Source organism: Python bivittatus, unplaced genomic scaffold (assembly GCF_059951505.1).
Source record: "Python bivittatus isolate LINGU-HERP-01145 unplaced genomic scaffold, Pbiv_v1 ctg000220_np1212, whole genome shotgun sequence".
Classification (NCBI taxonomy): Eukaryota; Metazoa; Chordata; class Lepidosauria; order Squamata; family Pythonidae; genus Python; species Python bivittatus.
The window spans coordinates 23,714,625-23,742,458 of NW_028277048.1; the positions used below are offsets into that span (position 1 = coordinate 23,714,625).

A 27,834-nucleotide genomic window follows, 5' to 3' on the forward strand; every position below is an offset into this window, starting at 1 on the left:
AGATTTTTAATCATTTTATCTGATGAAAATGTTACAAAACTCCAAAGTTTGCATTTTTAGCATACTATAAACTTAAGGTGGATTTAAGCTCTTTTTTTTTTTCTTCTCTCTCTCACGGGAAATTGGCCTACTTTTACAACCCATTAATCAGGCAAAGTCAATGTAAGCAGGTGATGCCATGTGAAAAGAAGCTTTATTTCAGATTAAAATGGCTCCGCAGGAGTATTTTCTGAAGGTGCCGCCCTAAAATAAGATGGCGGCCCCTAAGTCGCGTTCGGTATCAGCAATCCAAGCCCTTTCAATTTCAAGATGGCGGTTGTCATCTATAGGCTGGTTCAGGTATGCCCTCCTCCAAGATGGCTCCCATATTTATCTTCAGACCGTCGGCTTCACGTGACCTATGAATTTCAAGATGGCGGCGCCCATCATGAAAGGCATGAGAGGTCAGGGCTGGGGCTTATGCACCGTCGGATACCGCCTGATGGGCCAGATGTTCCGGAGAGGTAGAAACTTTTGTCCTTTGCATTAAGATAAAAGCTAGCCCGTCGCAGTGAGCAGCTGCTACTGCAGCCAACACTCCCAGGGTTTTCTTTCATTCATGCAAGACTTTGGCCGTCTGTCTGGCACTCCCCGACTTACTCGTTTAAGGTGCTTCTGTGCCTTTCACAGGCGCGGGACCTGTAGAAATTCATTAGTAAAAATCTCTTCAGTCTCCATCAAAGGAAAAGCCGTTTTCTAGGTTGAATTTTCAGTCACGCTCCTGTTAAAGTTACATGCAGGATTTAAGATGAGGATGCATGGAAGTTTTTCTGTTAGTGGGATCCGTTCTGTTATAAACCTAATATCTTTTGGAGATTAAAGGATCTGATCCAACAGTACTTTTTGTTGAGGTGATTATCAGTTTACTTCTTTTAGTAGCGGGATTATTGGCAGAGCTCCAGGATTAAACAGGCAGAAAAGGAAAAGAGCGCGGCTTTTTCTAGCATGGAGAAAATGTGCATTTTTCAAGTGAATGTAGAAATTCGCAGCGTGAATTGAACTTGCTCATAAACGTCTTAAGTTTCACAGAGATTGTTTTCAAGTAAGCTTGCTTAGAGAGGTTGTATGAATATCAAAGCATTTTAACTAAATTTATGCAATAAACGGGGGTGGGGAGAGATACTTAAATATGTTAAAAATATGTTTATGTTAAAATATGTTATGTTTTATGTTAAAATATGTTTTTTAAAACTTTCTAATGCTAAACTCTTTTTTGTGCTGACAGATTTCTATTCTCACATAATTCATTACACAGTCAGATGCATTAGAAACTTATTTGGTGGGCAATTTAATTTTTCTCTGGTTTTGCTTTTTTACCAGTGGTTCGTTTGTTTATATTTTTGCTCCACTGTATTTTTGAAAACTTGCTCATTGCTTTGAGTAGCATTTTTACCTAGAAAGAGTATTAGAATCAGTAGCAACTGACACATCTATTCCCAATTAGCATATAGTGGATATCCTTCAAAAACTGCCCTGGAAGCAGGTGGCCACTTACAGTGTTCTGCACTATTGTTCTGCCAACATCTGGGTACTTGTCCATAATGAAAAATCTTCCACCCTTATATACGCTGACATGGAAAAGTAATGATTACAAATAAAGTATTCTGCCTTCTGGAACACCATCACCCCCACACCCCCAAGATTAGATTGGCCCTGATCTGACCAGCTCTTCGTAAAGCATTGAAGAACTGGATGTGCTCCAGGGCATGCGGGTCAGAATGTTAGATGGTCCATGAGTTGTCCTAGTCTTCCTGAATGTTTTGGGGTTATTCTTGGCAACTACTGTACTGTAATTTTTTAATGTTCTATTGATATTGTTCTCTTTTATTGTTTGTAATGTGTTGTGAACCACCCAAAATTGCATCCGTAAGATAGGTGGCCATATAAATTGATTTATTAAATAAAATGCTTTATTTAGTGACAAATTAGAAGGTGAACTTATTTACTTATATTTTACTGCAGAGTTTCCAACTTCCAGTGAGATATAGCCATAAATCTTTTAAAATATTAAATGTTTGTTATCAGATAATGAATGTCCTGCCATAGCTTCTCAATAGTGCTGCATTTTCATAGATTATGCTTCTCTGCTATCCATTCCATTTGTTGGATTGTTGTGAGCTGCCCAGAGTTGTTGAGAGTTGGGTAATATCCAAGTTGTATGCATGCATGTATGTATGTAAGATTTTCAATATGGCACAGATGGGCGTTCCCTTCCAAAATACTGCATTCCCTCCAACTTAGCATATTAACAATTGTGGCACTTGTAGGAATCAACCCTACAGAAGATGTAGGCTCCTGATAAAGCTTGCTATTTTATAAATGTATTGCCATTTAGTTGGCAATATTTGGAATAATATTTGGAATAATTTTAACTATGAAATCTTTAAAAATGTGGATTATGCACGTACATATTATAGCAAGCCTTTTCTAAAATAATTCTAGTTATAAAGGGCAGATGCATAATGTTAAGGAAAAATATTTTTGAACTATAACTGTATGTAAATTGATATGTTTAACTTATTCAACTAAATATATTTAATTGGATGAAAGAGATGCATTTACTAAAAGTAATCATCATCTATTGCAACTTTCCTGGTCTCATACCTTCCAGATAGTTTAAATTGCAACTCTTAGGACTCTTGGCCTTTGGCTGTGCTAGTTGGGAATTCAGGGAGTTCTCAGAATATCTGGAGGATACCAGATTAGGAAGACTGGTTAGGCAAAATATTACACTATTAAATGATTAGTAGAAATGTGCCACTGTCAACAGGAATTGGTAAATTGTTTACTAGTCATCTGGACAAAGAGTCACATATAAAGGTAAGGCAGAAGTTTGGTCCTTATACATATTTTTCTTATTGCAGAGATCAGTTTCAAATTAGATGAGAAAACAGCCCACAGCAGCTTGGATTTGTTCAAAAAGGACACCGGTGTCCTCTATCGCATGCTGGGGATTGACCCCACCAGAGTTCCCCAAAACCCTGAACGCTTCAGAGACTGGGCTGTAGTTTTGGGTGACACCGCCATCTCCAGGGGCTGCCATTACTGGGAAGTGACTGTGAAACGATCTCAACAGTTCCGCATTGGGGTGGCAGATGTGGACATCTCCCGGGAAGTCTGCATTGGAATGGATGACCACTCCTGGGTCTTTGCCTATGGTAATCGCTGCTGGAATGCCATGTTTGCTAATGAAACCACTCCAATCACTAACATTGGCCAACCAGAAAGAGTGGGCCTATTCTTGGACTATGACCACCAAAGATTTAGTTTGGTAGATATACAACAACACAAGTTAATCCACAATATGTCTCCAGAGTTCCAAGGTCCTGTGGTACCTGCCTTTGCCCTTTGGGATGGTGAATTGCTAACCCACTCAGGCCTGGATATACCGGAGAAGCTCAACCAAAGTTGAACTCTATTTAAGAGTGGTGATACTTACTGGGATTGGATTTTTTTACTCAAAAAAGCAAGTTCCCCCCAAATATGATTGCCATATTAGAATCCAGAGGTTTTCATTGCCCGATCCAATCTCCCTTTAGGAAATAACATATTTCTTCCTAGCAGATTGAAATATATTTCACTTTACAACAATGTAAGTTTTGACTCAGCAATGGATCAATGCTCTTAGACCTCTGTTTCCTTGCCTTTTGTGAGTGAAATTTGCCAACCTTTACCTGTGGCACATTTATCTTGCTCTGGCACTTTGGTTTGTCAGGAAAAGATTTACTTATGTTTGCTTGAAAAAACAAGCTGTTTTTAAGCAGCTATTGTCTATATGATCAGATGCCCCATTTGGTACCTTATCTCATACCTTTTAATTATGTAAAGATTTCCTTTTCCCATTAGAAGCATTTGCTCAAGCTTTCAGATATCTGAAGGACACTTCCATTTCGATAAGAACAGTGATCTGTAACACAAAGGAACTATTGCCTCCTACAGGTGTGGTGGGAGAACAAGTTAGCTTGGATCTAAGTGGATGGCATCTCATGAACAGCGGAAATCCAACTCTCCTGAATTCATAAACATTACTGTGCACAAATCAGTGTTATAGGAATTAATTTATTAATACAAGCCCAAGATCATCCTGTCCTACTTTGATTGAAGGAACAAGAGTCAACCCAATGTACATCTGCTGATACATATGTTCAACCACGGTAAAGGAATGATAATGACACAGTTGATTACAATCACCATAGTAAAAATTAGCTGAGGTCAACAAATATTTAAGCAGTGTTTTCTTTTTATGGGTGCTGGATGTAGTAAGAGCAGTCCTGTATGCTGTGTTGATAATATTGTAATCAGTAAAAATAAATGCATCTAAAACAAATTTTTATCTGGACTTTTGATTGAAAATATTCACCATTTGGAAATCTTCTGATAAAAAATGTATGCAGCACTTAAAAAGTCTAGATGGACAAACTAGCCTACCAGCCCTGCAGAAGTGTCAGTCTGGCAGCAGTGGTGAAGTGCAAGTGGTGAAGCAGTAGCATTATACTCCTTCAAGGTTTCAGTTTTTCCTGTTCCATGGCGACTGGTTTATGACTGGTATTTCTTTGCCACTCTACAGTGTCTCTGAGTGGTTCTTACTGGAGCAGTAGAATAGCTGCTGAAAGGAGAGGGGCAAGAAAAATGGCAGTGCCATTTCAGCAGCTGACAGAACATCTTCCCCCATGCTAGAAGGCCATTGCGATTACACAGATTATCCCTCTGGAATTCAAGTGGACTTATTTCAAGTGACAATACATAGGCTTAGGATTAAGCAGTAGTTTTCTACATCTGGTGGTAAGGACCCAGAGTTATCAACAGTCCTGACAGTATCTTTTCCCATACCTATGATTAATTTAATTTTTAGGGGAGGAGGAGAGAAATGAATGATTGGAGTGAGAACAAAAGAGTTTGAGGTAGTGGCCCTCAATATGAGAGAGCAAAGGAATAAATACATGTTTGAAAGCTATTTCCCCATTTTCGCTTTCCATTCTGTTGCTTGTGTAAATTACTTTTAGTCTCTTGAGTTTGGCTTTCTGAAAATGGATGTTTGTGAGTGGCTGCAGGTATCACAGCAGTCATGTTGTGACTGCACGTGACACCTTCAGCATTTCAAACACTGAAGAGATTGAAACTCCCTACTACTTGTTACTTAGCCATCTCAAGTTGACTTCCTTCTTAAGCCCTTGGACCTTCTTGGAAAGCTAGAGCGAGGTTTATTATCCAAGCCTTCTAGATTTAAAAGTGTTAACATCTTCACCAATTTATTCTCTCTTAACAAACATGCCAAGAATTGCTTGAGGTAAGCATGTATCTTTTTGCTGCATGCTCCTTACCTCACAGTAATTCACTTTTTAGATGCCACAACGAGAACACTAAACTAAAAGAAATTGTACCGTGTCATACTGAAAAGTTTTTCTCCCAGGTACAGAATACATTGTATAGTTTCTAACAAATGAAACAGAATTGGGAAATGCATAGACTGCATTCCCTTTTTGTAGCCCCCAACATTCTACCAAATCACACAACCCAGATTTGACAACATGCAGTTTTTATGGAAACAAGAAGCAAAACAGATGCACTAAATCTCTAATTTGGCCATCAGCTACTGCACCTTAAAAACCAACTCCCTGGAAAGCAACAGTTGTATCGCCACACCCTCCAGTGGCGTAGCTGTATTATCAAGAGATTGCCCTGCAGCCTTCCCAGATGGTGTGGGTGTAGGAGGGGGAGTGTATCCTGTAATAGCAGGAATGGTTGACTATTTTTGAAGGTGGGGGCAGGCAAAAGACAGAATTTGTTGAAACCAGCAGAGACAAGTATGTTTTCCCTTCTTGCTCAAGTACCTGTTGGGGGAATGGTTGGACATGGGAGAGGATCGATTCATAGTGGAGAAAATGAAAATATTCATTGTGGGGGCTTCGTTCAGTTAGAAAATTTAAGGAATTGAAGAATCCTTTTTGCTTAAATGCTTTCAGCCTTTTTAGTAATAGCTGCTTGGATTGTCAGGCAACCCAAAATGGTTTTTTGTTGTTGTTCAGTCGTTAAGTCATGTCCGACTCTTCGTGACCCCATGAACCTTTTCTGCAGCTAAAATTAGTCTCTCACCAAAAGTTATTAACTCAGTTTCTGGAGATTTTATCAAGTTTACTTGTGCTGTCAAAGGGGAGTACTGAGCTTTCATACAGAGTTCACCAGGGAGTCTCTTGTACAAGACTGTTACGGAAAAATACAACTCCACCTTGCTCAACAGGATGGAGGAGCTTAGAATGAGGAGAATGTAGTTCTCTCTTTCCATGTCTCTCTTCTTCAAGTCCTTAGCAGTAGCATGTTTACTGTTACACTCCTTTCAGAAGTGAGAACAATCAACTAGTAAAAACAGAGAAAATAAAGCAAACGTGGAAACTACCATTCTCACACCATACTTTCCAAATTCTCCTTGGAGAGGTCCTCAGCTGCTTCCTTGGCCTGTCTGGACCCCAATATGTAGTTTTCTTGATAATCCTTGAGCAACTTCACCACTTCCAGGTGATGAAACTGGATGGCATCATCCAAGGGAATGTTACCCCACCTGCAGAAAAGGCAACTTTATGAAGATGTGTATAGCTGCTGTCTGCCAAGAGCAGCTTTTCTCAACCTGATGCTCTCCAATGTGTTGAGGCTACAGCTCTTAACATTTCTAGCTAAAGGCCATAGTAATTAAGAGTTCTGGGAACTGCATTCCCAGCATATGCTGAAGATGCCAGGATGGAGAAGACTGTTCTAGGTGATGAGGAGCAACTGAAAGCTTGAACTGCCACTTTCTCAAATAAGCAGATCAAAAGTAAGTAGTGGTGGATCAATGATCCCTATTGGCTTAAAACTAGGACAATTTATATGGGCTCCTCAAATTACTATGTTATAAATGTTACTAGAGAAAGGGGTCTATGAAACAAGGAGGGCTATGTGTTTCTGGGGCATCAAATCATATTGCATGCACTAGGAGAGTGTAACTTCTCCCTAAGCAATCTGATTTGATGAAAATCTTTCTCCAAAAAGCATGATCTGTCAGGTGATAGCATTTCCCCAAAGTTATGGAAAACTTTATTGGGGCAACTCATCTGACAGCTTTTGTACTGTTAGGGCAATTCCTGATATTCCAGGGAAGAATATAGAGGCTGCCCAACACTCTGTATTTACGAAGCATATTAAACTGAAATAAAATACACTATGTTTAGCATTATATGAACCTATCTTTTCTCTACTCCAGATCACCAACTGTAATGCATCCTTTTCTCACAAGTAAAGGAGAGAGAGAAACTAAATTATAGTTGAGGCCTTTAGGTATGCACGGATGTCACAAAAGTCATGCTGGATCAGACCAAACTTTATTTTGTCTACAGTTCTATTCCAGCAGAGGCCAACTGGCCCTAAAACAGGTTATGAGTACTCAAACCTCTTGAGTAACAGGTATCAAGATACTGACTTGATCAGGGAGTACTAGGCAGAGAGAGGGGAAGTATATTAGAGGCAGCTGCTGCTGGAAACAGTTCCTTATGCCAAAATAAGGTCCCTGTCTTTAGCTTAGACAGGGAGAAGTGGGTCTAGGATTTTATAATTCTGTAAGTACAAAGCAAGATCAGCCCATTTGTTCCTCACCTGTCCTTGACAAAAGGATTGACTCTGCAGGCTTCCATCAGAAACTTCACAACCTCCAGATGTCCTGTGGAGAATCATAAAGCGAGCAGTTCAAAAAGAGGCTCTTCCTGCCCATTCCCAAAGATGAATTTTTGAACCATTCCCAACAAATCATGCTACATGTAACCTAGTCTAAAAGTTCTTCAAGGAGCAGGACTGAAGAAAGGTGATTACCAAGCAAGTCACTTCCTCAAAGTAGCCATTTCAGGAACATGATTGTGGTTCAGCTATGTAACCTCCCACTACAGGATGCAGATTTCCAAATAATCTGTTGGTGTTCACCAACACAACCCAGGAGAATTGACAAATCAAGAGTTATTCCAATACATTTTTTTTCCAGCATGCTTATACCATCTTTTGGGAAATGTGTTTTGGGGAAATTGCGATTGTGCAATTAGAGGTCCCATGCTTGCTGTAAAAGTGAGTTTTTTTATTTTGGAGGATAGCATGATTTATTAAACCTTTACTTTTAAAACTTTTTAAAAGAAAACTCCCTTTTAATATATCGATGTCTGGGAAAATTTCTCCAGCCTGGAGACAGAAATATTACAGCATTTAAACTTGCTTAATAGAAATCTTTGCAAATCTGGGTACAATTTGCAGTTGGAGGTGTAAGTGTTGAGCTTCTAGGAGTCCCAGTCAAATGGCACTGAACAATTATTTTATTTTTTCTTTCTTTGTTGTTTTGTTTGGTAGTAGGAAAAAACATGGAAGGGATACCAATGGAGATTATGACATCTGCTTGAGGCAAAGCAATTGCATAATAAATGCTTGGCAGCATACAGAATTTCCTCTTACACCTGAAATTGCTTTGCATTTTTAGAGAGATCTAAATGTGGGGAAATTCCCAAACCCTAACCCTAACCCTCAGTGACAGTCTGGTTTTCACCTTGTACTAGATACTTTTCACCTTTTACTGATACTTTTCATAAAACAGTCTCCTTCCCCCAGATCCAATACTCTTTGCTTTTTAAGATGGCTTATAGTCTTAAAGAGCACACTGGGTAATAGCGATGGAGCAATATTATATTGAACTTATGAATGACAGCATTGCCTTCCCTTCACAACCCCCCACTTTTTGTTAGAGATGAACCCCAGTGAGACACCAATCGCAGAAAGGTTGGTAGGTGTTTAAACTGTGCAAGCCTGCACGTGCAAATGTGGATTTAGAGCAGGTGCCTAGAAACCATGGCACATTTACATCCTGGGCATGATACCTTCAGCTGCAGCAACATGCAAGGCCGTGCGGGAATCATAGTCTTTCTGTTCCATGTCCATAGCTGACAGAGCAAATCTAGAAGGAAGCCAAGAGGACAGGGTCAAATGTCATGGGAGGAAAATTCAGATTTGCTTCTGAATGCCATTTCTTGGAAATCTCTCTCCAGCACCATCTTTCCCTAGATGAGTACGGTCATACCTCCGAAGAGCAGAGATATCTCCACTGTGGGCAGCAAACAGCAGATTCACAACAGTCTTGTTCTGAAAAATATGAAATGAAGTCTATTCAACATATTTGGTTTACAATGATTAGTTTTCATGATTCTGGAGGCTTTTAAAAACTCTCATAATGAAATACTGCAAATATATACCCCTAGGCAAAATCTTCTACAACTGGGTTAGAATATAGATAAAATAAGCCTCTAACTGGCTAGAATGAAGAAAGACATGTTTGTACATCTTGATAGTTTCAGGCAGTGCTGGTTTCTGAGTTGTTTCCTCACAGTCCCTCTGTACACCATTGACTGATGAACTGTTGGGACTGATGAACTGATGAATTGAGGATGGAAAGGCATCCCTGCGCACCCACTTCTCCAGCCTATTTGTAGCAGTAAGAACACAACAAAGGTGGCAAATTAGAGCTATAGTTGGCATCCAGAGCAGATTGTACTCTAATTTTCCAGAGACCACAGAAAAACTACTTCTGATCTGGACTGGGGGGAGGCAACCATTCACAGGTTGAGAAGAACACCTTTCTGGTGTCAAGAGCCACAGTTGGCTGGGTTACTGTCCCTCTTAAACTTCCTGAATTTTACTGCTGTGCACAGAGACCTGTAGCTGTTTTTCCAACAGACTGAGTAGACAGCAATGTGCCATAAGATCCTTTGGACAGAGGGCAGTCTATAAATATTTTAGATAAAAATTAATATTGGGATATGTTGTTAGCTGAGACTGTCTTGTTTATCTTGTGTTAGATTGTTATTACCAGGCATGATATGTTTGTTCTTTTTAATTTCCATATTTAATTATTGTAGCCCCCCAAATCTGTACAAGAGTGGGTGACTATTGAATGCATGAATACATTCTTGACACCAAGCAGGCAAAGATGTCCCTTATTTCCAACTACTGTACAGTCCTGAATTGAGTGCCTCCCTTTTCTTAGTTGGCAACCTTTATTCTGTGCTCTCTAGGATTTCAGGTCCACCAGTTTCTTGATAAAATCTCCTCTCTCTTTTATGCCTCCTAAGCCCTGGGCTATTCACCTGCTTCTGCTATTCTATCCCTCTAAGTCCTTTGAGTATCTCTTCCATCTTCCTCCACTTAAATCTTTCCATCATGAGGACCTTTTGTTTCTTACCCTAACTTCATCTCCTTCACGGCGTGGGTCCATCTTGCGGGTACAGTGTAGCAAGTTGTCATAGTTATGGAAATTGAAGAGAGACACCAATTCCTGGAGAAATGATAGTCAAAAAGCAAGAAGAATAAAAATGGGACACAAATGGAAAGTCATAACATGGACCCTGTAATGCTTCCTAGTAATTGATTCAAAGATGGAAGGAGTATATCAAAATTTTATACAGTAGAGATATCAACATTCAAGATACCACAGAAAAGTGGTTCTTAAACTGGGGGTATTTACCTCCAAGAGGCTAATTTGGACATATCTTGGGAGTAATTAAACAATTTGTATTTGCTTGTTAGTGACTTGATGTTCCAATTTGGAACTCCCGCTGCCAAAATGCTTTTGTAAAACGACAGTCGAGGGAGGGGTTGTGTGTATGAGGGTAATGACATTTGAGACCAGGAAAAGGAGTAATTGAGTCAAACAGTTTAAGAACCATTGCCTTAGTAGATATTCCCTACTTACAAGAACCTCTAGTACTAGAAGATGAAGTTAGATCAACACTCTGGTCATTACCAAGTCCAAAGACTGTAGGAATTGATGAAATAGCTACAGAAATATGGCAAACAATGGAAGAGCAATCAGTAAAGGTTCTAACCAAACTATGCCAGCAGATCTGAAGAATGAGACCCTAGCCAACGGATTGGAAGAGGTCAGTCTTCCAATAGTAATACCAAAGAAAGAAGACTTAACAAAATGTGCAAACTATTGCACAGTATCCTTAACTTCACATGCTAGCAAAATAATGCTCAGGATCATCCAATGCAGATTAGAGCCCCTTGTGGAAAGGGAAATGCCAGATGTTCAAGTTCATTTTAGAAAAAAGCTGAGAATCAAGAGGCAATACTGCTGAGAAATGCTGGAGAATCTAAAAATCCAAATAATATCAGAAAGAAGTCAATATGTGCTTCATTGATTACAGAAAGGCTTTTTATACTATTGACTATGGCAACCTGTGGAATGTCATTAGGAAAACAGAATCCTAAATCATCTCACTATCCTCATGTGAAACTTATATACAGGACAGAAAGCCTCAGTCCAGACAGAACGTGGTAAAACAGACTCCAGGTTGATAAAGAAATGAAACAAGGTTGTAGACTCTCTTCTACATATTCACCCTATATGCTGAATATACAATGAGGGAGGCTGGATTGGAAAAAGACAAGAGCGGTTTTAAAATTGGAAGAAGAAACCTCACTAACCTGCACTAAGTCGATGACACTACTCTGACAGCTGAAAATGCAAATGATCTAGAACTCTAGTGAAGAAAGTCAAGGAGCATGAGGAAAAAATTGGATTAAGTACAGTATAAAGAAGAATACGCTATTAATAAGTAAAGCAACCAACGTTCACAGTGACTGGAGATAGATAGCTTCTGCCTTTTAGGATTTACAATCAACTGTAAAGGAGCCAGCAATCAAGAAATAAACTACAGACTAGCATTTGGTAGGATAGAAATTAAAGCCTTGGGAAAGATATTCAGATGCCACAATGTGTCTATACCTAAAAAGATCAGAATCATGCAGGAAATTGTTTTCCCTGTGACAGTATGGAAGCAAAAGTCAGACTTTGAAGAAGCAGGATAGAAAGAATATTGACACTTTCAAACTTTGGTGTTGGAGAGGACTTCTGAGAATACTATGGATAGCCAAGAAAACAAACAAATGGATCACAGAACAAATCAATCCAGAGTTCTCATCTGAGGCTCAACTTATATTTTGGATATGTTATGCAAAGACTTAGTTCCCTTGAGAAATCCAAGATGCTGGGAAAAGTGGAAGAAAAGAAAAGACAACCAGTAGCAAGGTTGATGGATTCAATTTCAGTAGGGATGGGTGCATCATTGGAAGAACTGAAGGGCCAAATTGGGGAGAGATTATCCTGGAAAAGGTCTATTATGTAGTTTCTAAGAATCAACACCACCTTGATTACCAACACCAATATAATCAATTCTTTCTAAGAATTAAACACAAAATACATTTGGATCTCCCACAAGGGAGAAACAAGTAGTTTGATGGAGATTTGGCATACAAAAAGCTTGGGACCTCAGCTCTTCCTATCTTCCCTCCAGATGTCTGAGTCTGAAAACTGTACACTCATAAAGTGCTTCATGGTAAACATATTTGTACTTTCTTCTAGATGTTAATTATGGTATGTTTTCATGGTTATGACATAAAATATGTAAATAATGCCACAAATATATCGATTATGTCATTTTTTTCAGATTAACCTTCCTATAATGTGGAGAGGGCTTTTCCATTTCTATCTTGATTATAGTGTTACTCATAAGAAATGGAGACTGGGAGAGCGGTTTGCACAAAATCCACCCAGCTGTGTCACCAGTCCACACCATGGCACTCACAGGCTCTTTTAAAATGGCTCGTCCTATGGTTTATATAGTTTTATAAAACTTGCCTGACAAAACCCAATTCCTCTTGTGCTGTTGCCAGCTTTATCCAGAGGGGGTGACAGGCACATCACTCCCATAACGTTGGGCACTACTAGCAGGATGGCCCCAGAGACCGCAGATTTGGCAGGAAGACCAACCTGGAAGTGAGGACGAGAGATTACATAAAGAGTACAATGAGTCACATTTTAAGTATCTCAAAACCTTTCCTCCTATTCAGTGTTAAACCAAGTATAACTGCAGAAAAGCAATAAAGTGGATCCCTGCAAAAGGCAAAAAGATGCCCAATTTGTAGTATGTTCCAGTTGTACGATTAATTCTGGAACCTCTTTGCAGGTGTAAATTAGGCTTTGCCTAGTGCAAAATTACATTTCATGCTGGGCTGGGCTGGGAAAACGAAACTGGTGGCTATTGCCATGCAGATGGAGCAGGAAAATAGCACTAGAGAGAAGCATTTCTGAAAGCAGGAGTGGATCTGTATATAAGTAACCACAATTCTGATCTACTACACATATTTCTATTTTTAAGGATGGTGCATTTCTGGTTGTCCCTCTTTTGCAAAGCATTATGCCAGGTCTTAGGAGATGACTGAGGAGAGTGGACAGATGCTACTTATCTTTCAGAGACAAGTACCCAAGAGAGGGGACTGTATTGCATAAATCTGAGAAGTGCCCTATATTTTGCCAGAGAATGCCAGCATGAAACTGTCAGAACATGGGCTGAGATCAGCACTTGTAATACACAAGCCAAGAGGTATCCTACAGCATCTTAAGCCTCAGGCCTTTACAGCAAAAATGTTTTCCTCTGACCCCAAGTCTCCAGCATGAACGTAAGCCTCTCCAGACAAAACTGAACCATTTCCTGCTTATCTTGAATATCTGTGTCAGCCAAATTGTAAAGTGAGGCAGCTGGTACAGGCTGCCTAGATCTGGTTCACACCTCATACTATAATGTAGCTTATTTGGTTTTAGTTGACTATGTCATTTGAACCCAGGCAATTTAAATGTATTAAATGAAGCAAGCCATGGCTTAGCCCAAGGCATAGGCCCCAGCATAGTATATGAGCTTGCAAAAGTGTTGATTCTGCTCCATTTCCTGTTCAGAGATACAGTATTCCTTTGCTCATGTGATCCTCAGTAGCACCTGATTCATCTGACCATTTCAACAGTCCTTTGGAAGAGAGTTCCCACTGATATCAGCTGTCCTACCCCCTTTCTGGATGCTGACTACTATTTATTTCTCCTTCCAACCCACCCAAAACAGAGCAGAAACTTACATGGAAGGCAAACTGCCCTGAGAAGTCGTACATGCCACAAGAGTGCATGAGGCTAAGGGTGTTGCGGATGGCTTCATCGCTGAGGACACACTCGCCTGTGATAGGGCAGATACCACCATTGGCAAGCGTGGCTGCCATGACACTGCCAGACTCACAAGTCACTTCGACAGAGCACAACTGCGTAAGCGGCGGGAAAAGTGTTTCAAAAAGAGAAATTAATTATAATAACATGGTAGTAAGAAACCTAGAAATGGCTCCTAACCTCTGCTTGGAGTGGAAATTCAGGATCTATACGCAGAGCTGATTTAAACAGAGAAAGCACCTGATACAATATTTTTTGAAAAACTAAGGATTGCATATGTGAATTCTGCCTGTCTGAAGGTCTCTCTTCAGGTGGAAGAGTAGCATATGCAGGAACAAAGAATAGGGTGCTGGCTAAATATCCAGAATCAACCTCTTTGACCTGATGCCTGCCATATGCATAAACCTAAACTGTCAGGCCCAAGGATCTGCTAGCTGGGGATGATGGAGATTATAGCATAATGCATCTTGTAGACACTGGCCTGGGAGATACTAATCTAGAGGAATTTTTAAAAAATGCAACAAGGCACCAAACTCCAATCCAGTCCTGTAATATTTACTTAAAAAAAAAAAAAGATTATTAATCCTGAAATGGATTATTTCCCTGGGTCCAACCCTCTCAAACTCAAAAGGATTGCTTTGGACCCAAATCTCCAGCCCAGCTGCAGTTCAAAATGCAACTTACCTGGAAGTACAAGTCAAGAGCTGCCATCATGTCCACACCACGTGGAAAGCACTGCCAAGTCGGGACCAAAGAAAATAAAGTTGTGTCAGACCTTGGCAAAGTGGATCTTTCCCAGTGTGGGAGGTTTCTTTCATTCACCAAACGAGATTGCACTGATCCTGGTCTGCTAGAAAGCCCAGGGTTTCTCTCCCACCTTCCCTCTCATTACCTTTTTGTCTTTGAGATAGTAGCCAATGGCATAATTCCGATCTCCTGTTTCTTTCTCCGACTGAAACCTGTAAAGAGGCATGTACAAATCCTCATTCCTCCCCACCTCTGAATGTCCACGTTTGGAGAACTATCATTCAAATGAAACCTGACATGCTGTTAGGTGCTCTAAGAGCAAACCCATTAGCTCCTCTTATGGGAGTAGCAGTGGCTCTCCATGCACACACACACACACACAAACACATGTACACATGCATGTGCCTTACGTGGTATTGCTGAATCCCACATATTCATTTCCAGCCATCATCTTCAAGTAATCCACCACCTAGAACAGAAACAAAAGCTGCATCTGGAAGGGATCTCTTTATGATCCAGCTCTTTCCAGTCTTCCCTTAACCCATCTTTCTTTTTCTCTTGCCAGTCGTTTATTTGTATGCCTAATGACAGTATTTTTAATTCCATGCTACAATTTAGCACCATTTTGTCCCTTATCACCCACCCCTCAAAAAATAAAAATAAGAAAAAAGAAGCAAGTTACAAAAGTTACCCATTTCAGGTATGCCCTGAGATTGCGAAAGGGATGCTGGAGGACTGAATGCCCCTGCAGGCCACAGTTTCCCATCCTTGTCCTAATTGAATCTATCAGATATACTGCTTGTCACTTTGCCATTTAGAAAGCTTGCCCTTGCATCCTGAAAGTTTCTCACCCTTCATCACTAAATTTTCTAAGGGATCTTGAAACAAAAGACTAAATCAAATGTCAGGATTGCATTGCAAGATAAATGGTTTGATCAGCCAGTGTTGCCAGAGGATCAATTTCTTCTCCAACCCAATCTCTCAACCCTGAGAAAGGGCACCATGGAATTTTCCAGCAGAGAAGAGAAGGTCACACTCACATAGTCAAACTTCTCTGCTTTATTGCAGCCCATCTGATGAAGAGGAAAAAAAACAGAGAGAAAAGAATCAGATGGATTCTGAGAAACAGATAAATCTTGACAAATGTAGCCATCCAGGATATTGAAGTTGTTAGAAAGTTTAGAACTACATTATAAGTTCAGCAATGTATTCTAAACATTCTAATTAAGACGACTACTGGGATCCCAGATCAGGTCTTGAAATGGATAGAATAGCCATTAAATCTTGTGTAGAACTTCAACCTTATGTAGGACAGAAGAATGGAGGAATATTTATCTTTGAGAGAATTTTGAGTAGATAAGAGGCTCCAGCTCCATATACCTCTGCCATGTGAAACAACTTGGGCCAAGAATGAAAGAGCAGGAGAACTGCAAGCCTGACTAAGGAAGAAAACCATATGGGAAGATCATTGTAGCAATGGCATATTATGGCCTGTTGGCAATAGCAGCCATGACTGGAATGCAGCAAACAAACCAAAATTCTCTGTAATCCCACACCCTGAACACAAATCGGAACCAGAATTCATCTTTGTCAGAGGACATCAAAGCTGATCCTTACAGAATAGCCCAAATGTTGTTTCTGACTTGGAAACAAGGAGCACAGCTTCCAAAAAATTATTTGTAGGTAGCTCCAGGGAGTGGAGTGGGGGGAATAGGGGTGATGAAACATGCATTGCAACATAGACTTTGCATTTTATGCACTGCCCCTTATGCACTAGTGGGGGTTACTCACACAGAATACTAAGTCATAAATCATCGTTTACCAAACACAGTAGCTACTGGGTTCAAGCTACAAGCTAAGCCAAAACCAAACAAACCACATTACAGTGATTTGTGCAGTGAGTCCAGAGGCTGTCCTTAATCTGAACTGTATTATACTATCCAGCTATATTATACCATCCAGTGTTGGGTGACTCCAGCCCATGTCTGATACCAGTTCTGTAGTAGAAGAAACCTTACCTTGATAAGAGAGCTGACTACAATGGCCCCTGCATTCACCATAGGGTTGTGTGGAATCCCTGAATACAAAGGAATTGATTAAAACAGGACCCTTTGAGTTCTGCACCCTCTTCTTCCTCAGTTAAGGTTTCTCTAACTCGCTGGCCTTCCCAGTATGGTGGAATCTGTGTTGGTTGGGAGATGGAACTGCCAATCAAAGCATGGCCAGACAGAGCACCTCCTTTCTCTTTACATTCTAGAAGGGAGGGAACTGAGGAATGATGGATTTGGGAGTGTAGGTGGATGGACAAATCTGAGGGAGGCTGAGAGTTTTAGCCCTGGAAAACCTCCATCAGTCAGAGAGACAGGGTTAGGATTCTAGTTCCAGGATAAGCAAGTATTGACTGGCTATAACTACACCATAGAATCAAGTTAACTTGTTTATGAACCATTTAAAGTTATTTAATGAACGTCCATTCATTTCTTTGTTTTGAACTTAACCAAGTAACTGGGCTGTCCCGTATCTTCTCCCATGTTCCTTTTAGTCATGTCACCTCAGAAATAAAGAAATAAAGCTGCCTGGAGTTTTTCTAATTTGGCAGCCTTATAAATCTAAGACAAGAAAAAGAGAATTTCTAAACCTGATCAGGGTGTTATGATGGCAGCAAAACCAATGATTTTGCGGAGATCTTACACAGTTTATGGGATTCATCTTAATTTTAAGTAACAAAAAGAAAATAAGAAAAGGACACTCCCAACCAAGAGGTCTGTGATGGAACCACAATTCTCAAAATTCTCACCCAGCATTTTAGAAACTATAGAAGCCACTGATCTGCAGGAGCTCTGAGTTGGGGAAGACGGATATAGCCTTGCTAACAGTATAATATAAACTACCGTTTTCACTTTTCATGTGACCATAAATCATTGTCTCCATATGCCATGGCTTTATTTCAAATTATGAAGGCTTTACTGAAGGAAAAAAAACCCCACAATTACTTTAATGAAGGATGCATACTTTTTCACAGGCTCGTTAAGTACCATTCATTTAATATATGAATTTCCCAAGCCACAATAAAAAAAAAATAGGACCAGTGAACTAAAGATAATGGACTGTAAAACATCTACTGAATGATCAGACACACAGAAAAATGATGTTGGTAAGCAGTTCTCATTCCTCCCTTGCAATCATGCATGTTTCTGTGGGAAGATCTGCCTCAATTTTGGAAGGAATTTAAAGGGTATTGAAAGAGGAAAAGTCTTAATGGGACAGACGAAGATTCAGAGAAAAGCTCTCCTTCTTACTTTCCATGGGGATATTAATAGGGAAAAAGGAGATTTCCATACCATCTTTCAATGCACCAGTGCTTGTACACTGTTACCATCCTGGAAGGTTAAAACAAGTATTTCATATGCATTACACAACAGCGAACCTTGGTTTGTCACTCAAGAGAAGTTGCATCCTGGCTCAGACACTGGCTGGAGGTATATCTGTTTCCAATGCAGCTGGAATGGTCTCATTCGCACAGTATGGTTTTAAGTGTCTTGAAGGGGCTGACAAAGGACAGCACCTGTTTTACAGCTGGGTGTGCAAAGATTTAAACCTTGGTCTCCTATCCCCCCTCTCCACTACTCACCTTCTTCGTTGAGAGAGAGTTTGTCGTAACGCAGCCCACTGGGCTCTTTGCCGACATACTGATGGACTCTCTCAGTGCCCAGTTCACTGACAGCAACCGCATATTTTAAGGGCTTGACGCATGACTGCAGGCAGAAGGGAGTCTTGGTGTGGCCCATGGAATGCCTAGGGGAGATGGGGGGAGAGAAATAATGCCACCCCTTCTGTAACCCAATGACAAATGACATGGTGACCTGACATTTGGGCAAAGGTTGGAATGCAGTTCCCAAAACATTGGAAACTGTCTTATACAGAGCTGGACCACTTGTTCTTCTGGTTTTATACTCCCAATTGACTCTTCAGAGACTCTTCAGAATTTCTGACAGGGGCTGCCAAAAATTAAACCAAGGGATTCTTGCATGTGAAGGATTTGCATGACCTTTGAACTTCAGTCAGTCTCCGAGGTCTCCAGTATGAGACACTTAAGGGCACAGTGGAGTCCATAATTCAGAGTCTCCAACATTTGAGGAGCCAAAGGTAGATGTGGAAGACTGAAAAGGTGTTCTCGTGTGCCACCACAACCTGGCCAATCACAAAATATTGGGAGCACCCACTTTTCCCTCCTTTGATCATCCCTTCTGTCTGAAAGGCCAACACTAGCATAGTGATGAAGAGGTAGGCAGGAGTGTATGCCTGAGTAGTTCATGCCAAAGACTGGATCACATAAAGCTATCATTTGATAAACTGTGATTGCTGAAGCAGCCACAATGGCTGGGCTTACAATACCATAAGCCCAAACCAAGCAGACTCCCCCACTCCTGCCCAGGACTATTACAATCCCATCCCCATCTAACTGGACCACAAACCAAAAGGGGCTCTTCATGCTGAATAAAATTTCCTGGCCATTTCTGCTCTGCACAGCACAGAGCCTTGGCCTGGAGTCCAGCGCTGTGGCCTGCTCCCAATACTGAACACGCACTCAGCAGAATCAAGCAGAATGTCTCTGGCACGCTCTTTAGTTTTCCTATCCCATAACATATTCCCTTTTTTGCATCCAAGTTCCTAGTACGCACCGTTGTCCGTCCACCGTGCAGAGAGATACACCCCAGATGTCTGGATTACACTTGGCCATCTGTGGGATGTAATTTGCTACCTATATAAAAGGAAAGAGAATTTGTTCAGATGTGGGGCGAGCCCTAGGGGACAGCCATTAACCATTTGCGGCCCGTCTGAGGGCAGTAGAAGAAGTTTCCCTTGGTCTCTGTCCTACACCAGTGAGACGGTGGGATTAAACTGGAATTCGGAGAAGTAACCTGCATGAGTGTGTTAATGAACAAAGCCACCTGCAGAGGAAGAAATCTAGACTGCCACATAGATTTATAGTTTTATTTTATTATGATATAAAATAGCAAGGGGAGCATTAGTGCCTGGGTGTTAACATTCTGTAAAATTTACAAAGCTATCTGGGAGAATATCAAATCTCAACTGGTAGTTTAAAGAGCAAACCTCCTATTCTATATTTGAGCAAGCATTCTTTCAGCAGGTGTCCACATGCTATCTTATTTTCCCATTTTTTTCTAATGTTAGGTAAAACACCCACCCGTTCTTTAATTTAATTGTATAACAAATACATATTTCAGATTAGGTTTGTTCAGCAAATAAGAGATGTATGCACTGTGGGCTTGTTCTGGGGGGGTACTGTTTCATTTTATTCTTTTTTTTGCGTATAACAAAAAATAAACTGGTTTACCAACTGGTGTCTCCTATATGGGCCTATGCCAAACAAATTATGATATAGCATACAGAGATGTTTCCCAACCTTGATTACTTCCAGATGTATGGATTTTAAACATGCCAAGTTCCTGAACCTGCACAGCCATTGCCGAGAATTCCCAGAATTTTAAGTCCATACATTTGGAAGTGGCCAAGATTGGAAACAATAGCTTAAAGCAACAGGTGGGCAATTTCTTAACAACTGGGGCTAGCATTCAGACTTTCAACTTTTTGGAGAGCCACTGAAAGCTCTCTAGTGGGTGGTGATGTCGCAAGAAGTGATGACGCTGAATTTTTTTTGGCCTGTTTTAGAGGGATTTTAGTAAGGGTTAAGGGTACTTAAGGGGAGATATTCATGTTTCCTCTTCCCACACAGGTTAAATAAGACAACCTCTCTCCTTAATTCAAAGGCCAGCCAGCCAACCTCCCTACCTCCTTACCCACCACTTCCATATTCTACCCGAGCACTGGAGTACTTTCTGTACAGATTTTTTTTTTCCAGGATGACAGAGGAATTATATTATTTACCCTCTGCTGTGTGCAGTCAGATCTTTTTACCTTGCCCTCCCGAAGTCTTTTGGTGCGGTCAAAGATTTGCTCCACATGAGTTGTAAACTCCTGGAAGTCAGGGATGACAAATTTCTTTCGGAAAGCCTGGGTCAAGAGAACTATATTGCTGCTCACACACCTGAAAGCCAAAATAATAGATGAAATATTGAATGGTGCTGCATTCATAATGGAAGAAAGTAGGATGTCTGACAGACAGATGCAAGCAGACATGAAAATTGCAATGTCTATTTTATCTTCTTGCTTCTTTGCCTTGAAAACCAGCTGATTTGACAATATCAACCAAGCAACTCAAAAGCATGTTTTCTCTTTTCTTGCACTTTGAACATCTATATCTAACAAGTTAGCCAACTTAAAAGCTTGCTTCCAGCTTTTAAATGCTAACTAATTTATCACCTCTCCTATCTTCCTCTATAATTCTTTTTTGGATAACCTCCTACAATTTCTAGCTGCCACATATGAAATCCAGAGCAAAAAGAAGACACAAAATCTACCTTCCTTTCCCATATATTGGTTGAATTGCACTGTGCGATGGTTTGCTTAGTTGTAGTTTGTTGGCTAAGCCACAATTGGCTGGGTTCACACAATGGACTATGTCATGATTTACAAAACTTCACTGGTTGGGTTCACCCAACAGAGAGCCCAAGTGAAAAATACCACATTAAAACTTAGTATGTTGTTTGAATGCAGCCACCCTTAAACCAGAAGTTAGGAAAGGAGTAGGAATTCACCACATCCAAATAAAAACTGGAGGTTTTTCAAAATGGTTGGACATTTCTTTTAACATTCTCAAGCTACCCCTATTAATTACATATTTGCTATTCCTGAACATGCAAATTTAACTACTCTAGCATGTATATTGCCTAACCAAGGCAGCTCTCATGTTTTTATGCTATGAAAAATTGTGCTGGGCTGAGGGGAAGAAGATACAATCAAGTGGGAAGAGATGCAAACAGGAGATGTGAAAATATGACTACAGAAGGAATTCTGTAAAAGGGACGTGGTAGGTAGAGAGCAAAATTTGTGTGCAACATGACCAACAGAGAGACTGAATTTGCCTGCAGAAGCTGATATGCTTTGTTAAACAAACATTAGGATCAGGGTTCCAGTTGCAAAGGGCCAGCCACAACACCACCAGGGACATTTCTATGTAATTCCTACCTCCGAAAAAGTTCTCGGCTCAGCATTCCTCCACTGCTAGCTCCTTGGGTCGCTGTCCGCATCAGATTCATGCAGTCACGAAGACGTGGATCTGAGGTCCAAAGGCCAGTGCGTTGTAAGGCCTGAATTAAGAACAAGTCACGGATGAACATACAGCAAGATTAGGTTGCTACAACTGGATGCAGTACCCAGTACTTTAGAACACATTGGTACGAAGGGCGAGTTCTTAATTAAAATTTGGTACATGCACGCATATGCTCTCACATGCGTGTGTGGAACTTCCACATACTGTTTCTTGGGGAGTGTATGCATCTATCTCTAATTGTGCTAAGAGGAAGTTGGAGTCTTCAATGAAAAATTATGGATATTGCCCAGAAATGTTAAGCATGACAGTGAAGTAGCATAACATTGTATTATAGATAAAACAATACCCACAGTTACTCTATTTCTATAGGCATTAGAATAGCAAATGTCATTCTAATCCTTCTTTCCTACGGGGTAGCAATTTTGACAGTAGCATCACAGACAAGGCTCTTCGCAAATGATGCCCCCAGTCTTCCAACAATTCATGTCAAAAAGGCCTTCTCTGAGTGTCTGATGCCATACTGGATGCTCTATCATTTCAAATTATGAGATATATTTTATTTCCTAATGGACTGGAATGCCCAGTCACTTTGAGCTGCATACCACCCTCGGCCCTACCCACTTCATCACATGAAAAGGCCTACCAGCTGTGGCCAATTTTATATAAAATTTAGGTTTAGGTGAAGCCTCAAAGGTTCAGGTTAGGGTTTCATTGTGTGCAAACTTCTTTGGGGTAGGTTTTCTAGGCATCTTCATAAACTGCTATTTATATCACTCCCTTCCAAAATCTGTAAACTAGGAGAAGATGGAAACAGTATATTTTGCCTGGAAGCATTGTCTGCAAGCACTGAAAATGGAAAAGGCCCATCCTTTTGCCACAATATAAATCAGTGATAGGGAGCAACTCCCAATATCCCTCAGCACTGACCACACTGGCTGGGGCACTTGGGAGCTGTAGTTCAGCAACAAGTTGCCTCTAAAGACTCTGACAGAGTGAATTCATGGCACCATGCCCAGGCGTTGTTTCCAGACACTAGAATCTACAATATCTGCTCTGGAGGGGTTAAGACAGGGAAGTGGTATTCTCCCTGGCCTCTTAAAACTTTGCTAGTTTAAGTTCAATTATACACTGCCATTTGTTTTACTACTTGTGTGATTTTTTTAAAAACTGGAAGTTAATCACGTTAGCCTTCACATCTGCATTTCTATTTTATCTTCAGATTGTCACACTTATTGATTTCTTTTAAATGTACACTATTATTTTCAAAATAACTGTACAAAATCTAGACAGTTTATATGATAGGCATTGTATAAATAATGCAAGTTTTTACAATGCTAGCTTAGAGGTTTTCCATCTGTCTGCAATAAATTGCTGAAGAATAATCTCGCTTTATAAACCTAGAAATGGAACATAAAAACATTTTAAGCCATTTGATAGACCTGTTTTAAATCATTTTAAACAAGTCCCTTGAACACGGCTTCCCACAAGATACTTCTGTGCTTGGGCACAATACATAGTACATTGGGAACATATCTGTTATGAAGGGTAAATTTTTGTATTAATTTTGTTCTGCCTTTTAGGGGGGAAAAAAGAAGCAGTGACCAAACTCTTTTGTTTAATCATCTCTGGAGAACATAATGAATGCTGCATTGGAAACTTCTCAGAAGATGTATTTTGCCCCTCACAGGAATTCTGTATATAACACTGATTATCTTATGTCCAGTGTATTTGTTCTGCTTGTCTAGTAAACAGAACTTTAACATTCTCATATACCAGTGTTGTCCAAACTTGGCCACTTTAAGATGAGTGGACTTCAACTCCCAGAATTCCCCAGCCAGCCATGCTGGGGGGAATCCTGGGAGTGGAAGTTCACTCATCTTAAAGTGGCCAAGTTTGGACAACACTGTCATATACTTACCAAAATCGCTGATTTAAAACCATTATCAATCATATAATGCAATCACACAACTGTGAGGAGCAGAGTGTGTCTGCATGTATGTAAATGGGACTAGCAATGTACAAAGAAAAACATATCCATTGGTTAGAATGGAGGGTAATGGAGTTATAAGTTCCCATCCAATTTAGAGGGAAATTTGCACTGAAAATATTCAGTTGTATTAGAAATGAGGATGGTAAGACAACATTCCCGCCCAAACAATCCTAGCCATCCTTTAGAGCATATCTTACAGTGGTAAATTTATGAACAGAGATGCATTCCTGTCCTTCGGCTATTGTGTAGAAGAGCAGATCACTCAGACGTGGCAACATCCCATTCACTGACAAGTCCCTGAAGAGAGACAGGAGTCACATATCCATCATCATCATCATCATCATCATCATCATCATCATCATCATCATCATCATCCCACAGTAGGATGTAGGCCTCTTCATTGAAGGTTATAGACCATAATCTACCATGCTGGTCCAGTGCAATTCGATAGATGTTTTTCAGTTTCCCAGTGTAGGGCTTAGAAAATGTGACTGGACCAAAGTCACCCAGCCAGCTTCCATGCTTAAAGGAGGACTACTGTAGGTCTCCCTGCTCCTATATATAAAAATTAATTAATTTCTGGGAAGAGAAGTATCTCCTGAAAGAAAAGAATATGGGCAAATTAAAGCCATGCTACCAAGAGAGACAGGAAACATTTTCCCCACAGGAAAACCTAATTCCACACTCAATTTATTCTCTTCATTAGCTCCCACAGTTCTGCTTCTCAGTACTCAGACAACAGGAAAAGTGGATTTCCCCTCACTGGAGTTGGATAGAGACGGTTTAGAACACGTTCTCCAAAGTGGCCAATATTGACCCCCAAGGATTGATGGGACTATCCAAGGGATCAGTTGTTGTTGTTGTTGTTGCTATTATTATTTGTAGTATTGTTAAAGTAGTATTTATTATTTTCATATAATAAATGTTTGGGGCTTGATGAACAATCTGAAACTTCATGAAGGGGTGGATGAGCTGAAGAGCTTGGGGGCTCCTGGTTTAGAGGATTCCTGCACTGAGCAGGAGTTGAACTATGTGACTATTGATCAGGACCCTTCTGACTCAGGCATTCCGTGATTCTATGCCATTCCAAATACTGAAATGCCTCATAATCAGGATTCTCTGTGTAAGGCTGGGAATAATGCTGGGGATTTAGCTTCCATCCTCTCTACTGTGATGGGCCATGGGAACACAGAGGAGGCAGCAAGACAGTTAAGGGAGGAAAGAGGGCTGGTACAGAAGAGATTCTTGAATCCCGGGGAAGCGTTAGAAAGAGTAACTGCCTTAATTACACTAGATCAGGATTTCTCAACCTTGGCAACTTGAAGATGTGTAGACTGCAACTCCCATATGCTGGCTGGGGAATTCTGGGGAGTTGAAGTCCACACGTCTTCAAGTTGCCAAGATTGAGAAACCCTGCACTAGATATAAGTTGTGCAGAAGAATTACTGTGCTGGGCTTTTAAATTTCTGTCATATTGCCATGCAAGTAATAAAGATATTTCAGAAAATCCAAGTGGTTTTTGTTTCCTGAGTCTGCCAGCCCCAGGGAGCTTGACGTCTACCTACAAAACTCTAAATTGGCTTTTGCTTTTTAGTCATAAAAGTGGATTCAGAAGTATCCCTGTATCTTTTTATTCCTGAAAAATCCATTATACCCCATTCAAATTCATGTTCTAATAATTCTTTGGTACCAAATGATGTGGCCCATTGTCTAGGTATCTTTCTATATCCCTCCATCTTTATTAATTTATTTCTGGCAAGTGCTTGGTATCATTAATTTGACCATTATCTATAACTGTGGAACACATTCATTTCCAGCATCTTATTTAATATACAAAAATATGCAAGAATTGGGGAAAAGAAGAACATAAGGCTTTACTAATTATGCCTTACAGATATAAAGATGAGATATAAATTGTACCATGGATAATAATTCATTATGCTCCTGTTATTATTTTATTATTTACTTGAGTTATGTCTCACCTTACTGATCAAAGGTAAAAGAAAATTCTCCCTTATTTATTTTGTTATGGTGTCAGAATTCTACTCAAACTGAATATTGAAATTTATAACTATTTTAATGTCACATATCTGAAATTGCAAGAGGTCTGAAAACATTTACTGTAAAATGAATCTAGAGGAATTTCTAGATAAATAACTTTAAAATTAAAAAGCACACATATTTAAAATGATTTTCAGAAATGCTCTGGGCTCTAGAAAGGAAAGGAGCATGCCACTGTAATATTAATAACATGGACACTAATCAAAACACATCCACATACCTGCATGTTGAATTGCACATCAAATACGTAAAAAGGAAAACAAAATTAAAATATCAAGAATAGTAGCCTTGTACGACAAGTGGCAAATGAAGTATTATGTAAAAAAACCCCAATATTTCCCAACAACTACAAATGCTATTTGAATGTTAGAAAAATGCACTCAAAAATAAAACATGTATTTCTATGTTCTGATCTACAATGTCAAATTATGATCAGCTCATGCGTCTTACAGAAACATAATCACCATCATTTAGTGGAGATTTTATTCCCTGGAAAAAATTTCCGCAAAGTATTAACCATGTCAAATATATTTTAGATCGGAAAGTAGCACCAAGGCTCAGTTTGTTTTTCCTTTTCCATACTTGCATTTTGGATCAAATGCAATTCTGCTGCTGAGGGGATGTTTCTATGGCAGCCAGCATTTCTGCTGGGAACAGCCTCAGATCTTGCCCCTCAGACTGGCGGGAGTGAAGATGCTTAGCACGTCTCCAAAAGTGTCACCGGCTATAAGTGCAAAACAACACAGAACGTGAAAACGCCAAAAATCAACAGGCACCAACTGAAAGACAGGGACACTGACTTCCATGTCTGAAACATTAATATTTCTTTTGTGTCTTGGACTGATAGAAAACTCTCTGAGTGGGGATGCGCAGGCAATGTGAAGCTTTAGGTGCAGCAAAAAAAGAAAAAGAATCAATGAATGAAGAAAAAATAATAATCCAAAGGCTGATCCTCTGCTCTGGGCAAGTTTTCCTTTTCAACCCCACCTCCTTTGGCTCTCTATTTCATTTACTAACGTAAGATGTGACTGAACAAATAAATAAAGCTGGAGTAGCAGGAAAGCAGTATTTGACCCTGGGTGCCAATGTGAAAAAAGTCTGGGCTCGCACCCCTGGATCTATCACACGGAGAAAGTTCACTAGTGCAAGCAAGGGGCTGCACTCCAGAAGGAGCCTGAACGGTGCCAGGGGTTGGGATTCAAGCGATCTTACACATTTCGCCATTGGGAATGGCCAGAGGCACCCCAGTTTAACCTCCCCAAACTGCAGCGCGACAAGCGATAGCCCACGCCTCCCTTACTGGTCGGTGAGGCGCTGCTGAGGCGGCTGCGGCTGCTGGTGACGGCCGTTCATCACCGCCTCCCTCCCTTCAGCGGAGTAGCGGGCTCTACCCAAACCCGCGGGAAGGACCAGCTCCAAACCGTGCCCCGACGACCCTCTTCTCCAGTGGCACCGGATCTCCCGAGGCTGCAGCAGTCCCGTCACGATCCGGAGAGCGCCCATGGCCGCAGCCGGTGCGTTCAGGTCCCCAGAACAGGAGCGCACCTTGAAGCTGCTGGAAGGCGCGGAGGAAGGACGCCGCTGCCGCCCCCGCGGCCTCCTGGCCCTTTAAAAGAAAAACATCAGGCCGGTGGTTTCCAAAGGGGGAGGGAGGAGCGAGGAGGGGCTCCAGCCAATCAGCAAAACTTCAATTATAAGGAACTATATAAAGCCAATGAGGAATGGCGGGAGGAAGGGTCTTTGTGTGGTCTAACT

At 40.6% G+C, this 27,834-nt stretch overlaps 2 protein-coding genes across 2 annotated transcripts; one reads left to right on the plus strand and one right to left on the minus strand.

The window, feature by feature from the left end:
* Window positions 1-374: 374 nt before the first annotated feature.
* Window positions 375-4,366, plus strand: SPRYD4 (SPRY domain containing 4). The gene is made up of 2 exons (XM_007428264.4): window positions 375-503; window positions 2,904-4,366. Exons 1-2 carry the CDS (start codon window positions 401-403, stop codon window positions 3,449-3,451), a joined length of 651 nt encoding a protein of 216 aa, XP_007428326.2. The 5' UTR covers window positions 375-400; the 3' UTR covers window positions 3,452-4,366.
* On the minus strand, window positions 4,366-27,673 carry GLS2 (glutaminase 2). Its single transcript, XM_007428265.3, has 18 exons — window positions 27,380-27,673; window positions 24,216-24,315; window positions 21,944-22,065; window positions 20,774-20,903; window positions 19,516-19,595; window positions 18,465-18,628; window positions 16,852-16,910; window positions 15,874-15,906; window positions 15,244-15,302; window positions 14,979-15,045; window positions 14,771-14,821; window positions 14,005-14,181; window positions 12,737-12,868; window positions 10,277-10,369; window positions 9,119-9,180; window positions 8,919-8,995; window positions 7,663-7,726; window positions 4,366-6,595 (listed from the first exon to the last, which is right to left on the minus strand). The coding sequence occupies exons 1-18, from the start codon at window positions 27,580-27,582 to the stop codon at window positions 6,439-6,441; spliced, it is 1,830 nt and encodes a 609-aa protein (XP_007428327.1). The 5' UTR covers window positions 27,583-27,673; the 3' UTR covers window positions 4,366-6,438.
* Window positions 27,674-27,834: the final 161 nt, after the last annotated feature.

What these genes read in the sequence shown, in the direction of transcription:
- SPRYD4 (XM_007428264.4), top strand. Translation starts at nt 401, where the DNA reads ATGAATTTCAAGATGGCGGCGCCCATCATGAAAGGCATGAGAGGTCAG. An exon ending in GGGCCAGATGTTCCGGAGAG is followed by an intron (nt 504 to 2,903) that starts GTAGAAACTTTT and finishes TTCTTATTGCAG; the next exon opens with AGATCAGTTTCAAATTAGAT.
- GLS2 (XM_007428265.3), bottom strand. Translation starts at nt 27,582, where the DNA reads ATGGGCGCTCTCCGGATCGTGACGGGACTGCTGCAGCCTCGGGAGATC. An exon ending in GAGGAATTGGGTTTTGTCAG is followed by an intron (nt 10,370 to 12,736) that starts GCAAGTTTTATA and finishes TCATTTCTCCAG; the next exon opens with GAATTGGTGTCTCTCTTCAA. An exon ending in GCATGTTGCTGCAGCTGAAG is followed by an intron (nt 7,727 to 8,918) that starts GTATCATGCCCA and finishes GATTCTCCACAG; the next exon opens with GACATCTGGAGGTTGTGAAG.